The sequence below is a fragment of the Prosopis cineraria genome, unplaced genomic scaffold (genome assembly GCF_029017545.1).
Source record: "Prosopis cineraria cultivar Desert tree isolate PC_DT_omini unplaced genomic scaffold, ASM2901754v1 PC7, whole genome shotgun sequence".
NCBI classification, from domain to species: Eukaryota; Viridiplantae; Streptophyta; class Magnoliopsida; order Fabales; family Fabaceae; genus Prosopis; species Prosopis cineraria.
The window spans coordinates 25793224-25800931 of NW_026555338.1; the positions used below are offsets into that span (position 1 = coordinate 25793224).

The following is a 7708-nucleotide window of genomic DNA, read 5'->3' on the forward strand; positions in this document are numbered from 1 at the left end:
ATACTTAATATACTTATATAAAATCAAATCATGATATGTGAATCTTAATGTATTAATTTAATTTATAAAAAAATTATTATAAAAAAATAATTCATAAAAGATCCCAATATCTTAATTTAATTGAATACAAATACTTCAATTATATAAGCATAAGTATATAAATTTTTTCCTTCTAAAAACTTCCTCACTCTTTGTAAAAACACCAATATCTGAAAATGAAAATAAATATTCTGAAAAATTCCTCAATTCTCATAAAAACACCAGCAGACATTCTGAAAATACAAATAAATATCCTGAAATTTCATTAGCAGATAATCAAGAATTGAAAGAGAAATAGGAACAATTTGCTTAAACGAGAATGGGATTGGAAGACATAACAGCAGCACTGTAGCATGGTAAAATATTAAAATGTACAAGAATGGAACTGGAAGACATAAACTAACACTAGTGATCCTTCATTTGAAAATTGACATGCATAAATTAATCCTTACAAGCTACTACAATTAAAAATCAATAAAGTGTGAATTCTCATAGTTCTGTAACAAATGAAGAGTTCTCCAGAATAACAAATAGCAGATACACACTTTCTGCTAAATCCTAGGAAGGAGGCAATCGTTCTCATCATTCTCATCAATGATCGTAAACTTGTTTTGCTCAGTTTTTAACATCTTGATCTTGTAGCTTGCTTTTGTCCAAAGAGTGTAGCAATGTCCAAAATATACACAGGACATCCACTTCTGCACAATTTACAGGAGTGGTCCAAAACAATGACCTGCAACATTATTACATTTTATTTTTCAGCCGAGTATGAGAAAAGAAACAGAGAGATTAAAGGACTATCTACATATCTCCATTTAGCACACAATGATCAGAATACATTTGCATAAACAATGTCATATCTTAATAAAGCTAAATTGATGCCAGCAATCTGACACGACAATGCCCAAGATATCACAATGCTTTCAGAGTTTGGAGGCATATCATATGACAAGGAATGGACAAGGAATCCAATTCTGTCCTCCTCACCAAAACGGAGCCTAATTTTCTTTTTGGTGGCATTTTTTGCATGCCTCAGTTCACTTCGCTTCAAGATTTTCACATTCTACAACCACGATGAAGTACAGCAAAAGGTGTAATTCTCTCATTTTTAGATGCTGTTCTCAGTTCACGGAAACACAGTCAAGAGAAAATATGTTACAGAGAAAGCATCAGTGAACAAAGAGGAAGATGGGTTTTCCAGTGTGGTTATTGGTAATAAGAACTAAGCACTTTTGAGTTTTGAAGTATGTCTGAGTAAATGAAATTCAATTTCCTATCAGCTACCACCAAGGTTTCATGGATTCGTGATGAGATGAAATTGAAATAAATGAAGCTTGACCGGAGAACAGGGTACAATGCTACAATAAATTGCACAAACACTATCATAAACAAATAATATCCTCTTTCATACATATACAATCAGAATGGTTTAAAAAAACAGATAATTGCAATAATTCCTTACCTCCAAAGCTATCTCGTTATCATCATACATAAATTTTGGAAGCTTCTTCATGAAATCAGTTTTGTCGGATCCAGATATGGCCTTGCTTATCTGGAAAGTTCAAACAATAGAAGCTATCAAATTCCCTACATTCTCCTTGAAGCCATCAAAAGCAAGCTTTCAAATTGAAACAAACCTTTAGAGAAAGAAGAAGCAAATAACCAGAAAATATATGAACTACACCCAAAAAACAAAACTTTCAAGCTGTGTCCAGCCCTCCTCTAAATTCACGAGAAATTCACTTAGGGTACAACAGAGGAAAAGAATCACTAAGATAGCTCCAGGCCAGAAACAAAAGCATTTACAAATTAGTCAATAAGAGTATACAAAGGGCCATAAATATGCCAAGTATTAATTGTTTGGCTGCTGGTAATCCTGGAAAAGGTGCAGCTTCTAGCGCTCATTGCTGGTCATTCAAGAAAAGGCTTAGAGCCTATCAAAACCTACATTTATATAAGCTTTGAGCCTATTTAAAGCCTACATGATGTTCAAATTAAATTAAATTAAAATTTATAATAAATCTAAAAAAACATTATTCAAATAAATCCAAACTATTGCAACAATGCAATACAACAATTCATCATAAATTCGCAAGTTAGAGATGGCAGCTATTGAGTAGTGTACAGAAAACCGAGCAAAAGAGAGAACTTAAGGACCAAAACGGTGCACCCTGGCATGCTGCCAACAAAGGTAATATTCTGATTCTGAACAAAATAATGGATGACCAGATGTATTCACACTCCAGATGGAATTAACAGTCTCATTCAGAAGTTCATTCACTTAAATGTATTCTCAAATCCCTTCAGCTTTTATATACCACTTCATCACTAATATGAGAATGGCAAATGGAAATGTCATTTATTTTTAATACAAAATCACAATTAGAAATGCCAGACCAAATAAAAGACACATTGTACAGAAAACTGCACAAAATGAACAAAAATAGTTTTCAGATTTGACCGGGAAAAACAATTATCACACCTTGATGGTCACAATAAGAGCAGTTAAACATCCAAATAAGATAGACAAATTAAAGAATACTAAATCCTATTTCTTCACACTGAAAATCATGTCACTTGACATTTTCAAATCAATATCCATTTGAAAGACAAGCTATACCAATCTAAAATTCTAAATAACAGTCCTGATCTGGATGATAGTTTCAATTCGCACAACAAGAAGAAATATTATCCCACTAGGTGTTATAGTTTCAATCTATAATGCCACTGCCACAAATTCAATTAAGTGAATGGAGCATATTTACTACATTATCTGCCATAGGCATCAGTACAAGCACATAAATTAATTAATCATTACATATATTGCATAGAATATAACAGTTCAAAGGAACATACCAAAAAATTCAGACCATATTCACTTCGAAATTGAAGAGATCAGGAAGCCTAGGCTTCAAAATAGTGCACTTGGAGTACAGTTAAGCTGGTAGTTTACAAGTACTGCTCCAAATATTTTAAACTTGAAAAAACATGCTTGGCCTGTTCAGGGAGACTACATAAATGCTGCTAAATAGGCTTTTGGCCTCCTGTTTATAAATAGGCCCCAACCAGGCTAGGCCATAGGCTGCTTGATAGGAGCCTTACCTACTTCAATCTCTAGTCTCCACTCTCAACATCTTCAAAGGACACAACTAGACCATGGGTCTGAAAACTATGCTTCTCTTTATTTATATAAACATTTTAGTACACAAAATTAACTAAAATGAAACAAATTTGCTAACTATTACAATAAATTTCATTGCCAACATGAATGTCAACTATCAACAGTTAAATAGATATGGAGAAAACTATCTAACCTTCTTTTATCGCCATAGGAGACCTTTGGTGAACATTTAATCCAAAAGATCCTTGGCCTTATCATTCTCACCCTTTTTCAAAAGAGGTCTAATAATTGTATAAAATGTTACAAGATCAGGTGAACATCCATTATCTTTCATTTTATAAAGCAACGCCTTTGCCTCATCAAACAAACCCTCTTTGCAAAGCCCGTTGATCATTGCAGTATATGCCTGGACACTCAAAGGATGGCCATTGGCCAAAAGATACTGAAAAATCTGTCGTGCATCATTTAAGCTAGTACCTTTGCATAGACCAATAAGTAGTATAGTATATGTGCATGCATCAGGCTGAATTCCACGATCAACAATTCACTTAAATAAGGCAATTGCTTGATCTAAATGATGACTTTTACACAAGCCATCTAACAAGGTATTATAAAATATTATACCGGGAGTATGACCGATAGCATGCATCTCATAAATAATATCCTACACATATGACATTTTACTTGATTTGTACAAACCGTCAACAAGAGAATTATAGGTGACCATATCGGGAAGCAAATTTTTGCTCTTCATTTCTTTAAAGAGATCCAAGGCATCATCCACCATCTTGATTTTACAGAGTCCATTAATCAAAATACTGTAACTAAAAATATCAGGAGCCAAACTACTCTTGACCATCTTATTGAACAATTCTCTTGACTCCCCAACATGATTGATCAAACAATACCCATCCATTAAAGTGTTGAAAGTAACTACATTGGGTTTTACACCGTGCTTCATCATCATGCCAATCACAGCTTCAGCCCTAGTGACACGTCCTTGCTTACAAAATGCATTGACCAAGATATCAAAAGTATGGACATCTGGGTTGATGCCTTCAATTTTCATTTGATTAAAAATTTTTGCTGCTTCTGCCCATTTGTCCATCAAACAAAAGCCATGTATCAAAGAATTGTAGGTCACAACATTGGGAGATATTCCATGACGACACATTTCATGAAATAAATCAATGGCTTCGGTTATGAGTCCTTCCTTGCAAAAACCATCAATAACTGTACTATACATGACTAAACCAGGTTCAACCAACCCTCTGGCCATCTTTTTGAGCAATTTGATGGCAGTTAATGTTTTTCCTGATTTACATAGACCGTTGATAAGGGTGCCGTAACTAACTTCATCTAAGTGAAACCCTTTTGCTATCACATTATCATGGAAATCTAAGGCCTTCCCAACATCATTGTCGATGCAAAGGCCATTCATCAGAGTATTCAAAATTATCGTATTTGGCTGACAGCCCATCTTAAGAATCTTCCCTAAGGTAGAGAACGCGAAATTCATTAGACCCACATGGCAGTAACAATTTATCAAGACGCTAAGAGTAACGAAAGAAGGCGTGAATCCCTTAGATTCTGCGAGTTCATAAAGGGAGATAGCAGTAGGATAGTGTTTCATCCGTGCAAGAGATCCTAAAATCTTAGTAATTTGGACTATAGAGGGTGGGGGATGCCCATGAAGCAAGGTGTGGAAAGAAGAGACAGCCTCTTCGATGCTATGAGGATTACTCGAATTGGAATGGAAGAAGTGGAGAGTTAGAGCACATGAGTCAGAAAAAACGGATGAGGATAGAGACGATGCAGAGAAGAGACAAACTTTGGGGAAGGCATACCTTGAAGCTCTCCAAAACATCATCTTTACCTTTCAGATCCTTCGCCAAAACACTCGTGCTGCTACCGGGAGATGCGGAGCTCGACGAGAAGAGACAACAAAAGTAGTCTGAGGAATCACCGCTTGCTAAAATCGGAATATTAATCCATTAACCAATTAGATATAATTATTTCTGTAAACCACTTCAAATTTATGGTTATACCTTAATATAATTCAAGGTTAATATTTTTTTTAAAAAAAATGAAATCTCAATCATTCAAATTTTACTCCCAATCATAGAAATCGTTTTTTAATCCTGTTACTACTTTTGGCTTGAATTTCTTAAAAAATGAAAATATAATATTATCATCGAAGAACTAGGATAATGGTTTTATCTTGGTTTTTTAAAGTAAAAGAGGTTTTCGAATATTTTAAATGAGAAATGTAAAATTAAAAAAGTATAAACTTATGCCCCATTTGACTCAAAAAATTAAAAGGAATATAATGTAATATAATGCTAAAGAATGAAATGTAATGTAACAAGAATTACATATGTTTGTTTGGTATGTTATATGAGGAGGGATATTTTGATATAAATTATGGTTGTAATGAAGATTACATATGTTTATTGATGTAATTCTCTTTACAATGTATGATATAATTCCCTTTACATGATGTAATTTCTTTTACTTTGTCTAGTACCAATCAAACAACTGAAATCATATAATACATTAGGATTATAGCATTACACTGCATCGAACCAAATGGCCTATTAGTCTTCATCAATTGGAGGATTTTAAAGAATTTTTTCTTTTAACAAACTTGGGAGAAAGATCCTCTAGTGAATATGTTTTGGTGTGATATTCAGATGCTGTTAAACTTCTTTAAATTTCAATTTTCATTGGATGGAGTGCTTGCCAAACCAGTGAAGGGATTGGTGGAATCATATTAGTTGTTCTTCTATTTACTATAAATTTTCTCTTTGTAAACTAATTTATGTTGGCCAAAACTCTTTGTAAACTAATTGCAATTAAAAAATATATTAGGATATGTTATCTTAATGTATTTTAGATTTCAATACGTTAAGATAAATTTTTTTAAAAAATAAGTTGTAATATTAATTTAAATAATTATAAATTCAAAAAATTTAATTGTAAATCAGACATTTAAATTTTAAATATAACTCCTAAATTATAATTGAGATTTTTATTTATAATATTCTGCATCAATATTTAAAAATTTGTAATGAGCAGTGAATCTAGGAATTAAAAAAATTGATAAATAATTTATTTCTTTATTTATTTATTTTTATTTTAGCATTAAAAGAAAAGTTGGTGCAACATAGGAATATATATATATATATATATATTTATGTTACAGGAAATTTAAATTTTTAATTCAGATCCCATTATATTTAGGAGGGAGAAAAAATAATATATATATATATATAATTAAAAAAATTCTAAAATATCCCACCAAAGATTTATTATAATAATACACTCTTTCCAAATTTCCTTTTCATTACCGTCAATACCAATGGGGAGAGAGAGTTCGAGAATCTTCACTGCTTCACTCTTTCTCTTTCGATATTTCTTCCGCATATCATCGGCTGATGGGAGGGAGTGAATTTTTTCCCTTGCTGTCATGGTGGATGTTGAAGCTGTCATAATCTTCTTTCTCCGTTCAACCTGGCATTGACAACGGTCTTCCTCTTCCTTCCTTAGTCCTGCGTTGCTGTTAGCCTGGTGTGAGTGAGGTTGCTTTGATTCTTCTCGCTTCTCGTTGCCATCCATTTGTTGTTACAGATTGCTGCTTAGCTTGCGATTTTTTTTTTCTTCCCCTATTGCATCGCCTCTGTCTTGTGTGGATATTGAGAGCTTCATGTGTGTTTATCATTTTTGGCCCCTCATTTCTAGTCTGCTTGTTGTGGTGTATGAAAGATTTAGATTTATTATTAGATTTAAATTTAATTTTGGTAAAGAATGAATTTGGGAAACATAGTAAATTTAAATGTTGATGATTGAAAAGTTATGGAAAAAGAGATTTAAAGAGTAAGATGATTGTTATATATTTAGATCTTTGAATGCACATGAGATATTTAATAAAATATTTGATAAAAATATTTTAATCTATAATAATTAATAAAGGTGATGAATGTATTATTGTTATTGGCTAAATTATTATAGTAGAGAATTACCCTCTATAAGGGAAGGTTGGAAATAGAGTTAAGGAAATTTTGTTATTTGGTTGATAATTTTATATTTGAGTTTGGGTGTTCATATATTGGCATTTGGCTGCATATTAAGTGTTCAATGAAATGTTTGAAAAGAGAAGATTATGAATAGAAGATAAAATTAGATAAGCTTTTATTATGCATGTCCAAAATTTAGATACAAGCCCTTGGAATTTGTCAGACTTTTTACAAGGTGTCCTTACATACTAAAACTTGTTATGATTCTTGATTGATAATTTTGGATTTACAACATGTATGAAATAAATAAATGATATTATTTTGAGATTGACAAATTGAGAGTTGAAATTGAGATTTTTGCAAGTATTTCTATAATGATAAAAATCTTTTTTATTTTTGAAAGAAATCTTCTACAAGCATATAAAAAATCTATGGAAGAAAGTTTGAAAAAAATGGCTTATGGACAGTGTTTGGATTCTTTTACAATAATTTTTTTTTACATATTGAAAAAAATTGATTTTTGACATACTCG

At 32.1% G+C, this 7708-nt stretch overlaps 1 protein-coding gene across 2 annotated transcripts; it reads right to left on the minus strand.

Moving 5' to 3' along the window:
• Nucleotides 1-434: 434 nt before the first annotated feature.
• LOC129315953 (pentatricopeptide repeat-containing protein At1g12775, mitochondrial-like) lies at nt 435-5114 on the minus strand. 2 transcript variants are annotated; one of them, XM_054960140.1, is made up of 3 exons: nt 3354-5114; nt 1530-1591; nt 435-772 (listed from the first exon to the last, which is right to left on the minus strand). In XM_054960140.1, the coding sequence occupies exon 1, from the start codon at nt 5028-5030 to the stop codon at nt 3825-3827; it is 1206 nt and encodes a 401-aa protein (XP_054816115.1). In that variant the 5' UTR covers nt 5031-5114; the 3' UTR covers nt 435-772; nt 1530-1591; nt 3354-3824. The 2 variants fall into 2 exon arrangements, with proteins under 2 accessions (XP_054816115.1, XP_054816114.1); XM_054960139.1 differs by having other exon boundaries at nt 1502-1591.
• Between the last annotated feature and the right edge of the window lie 2594 nt (nt 5115-7708).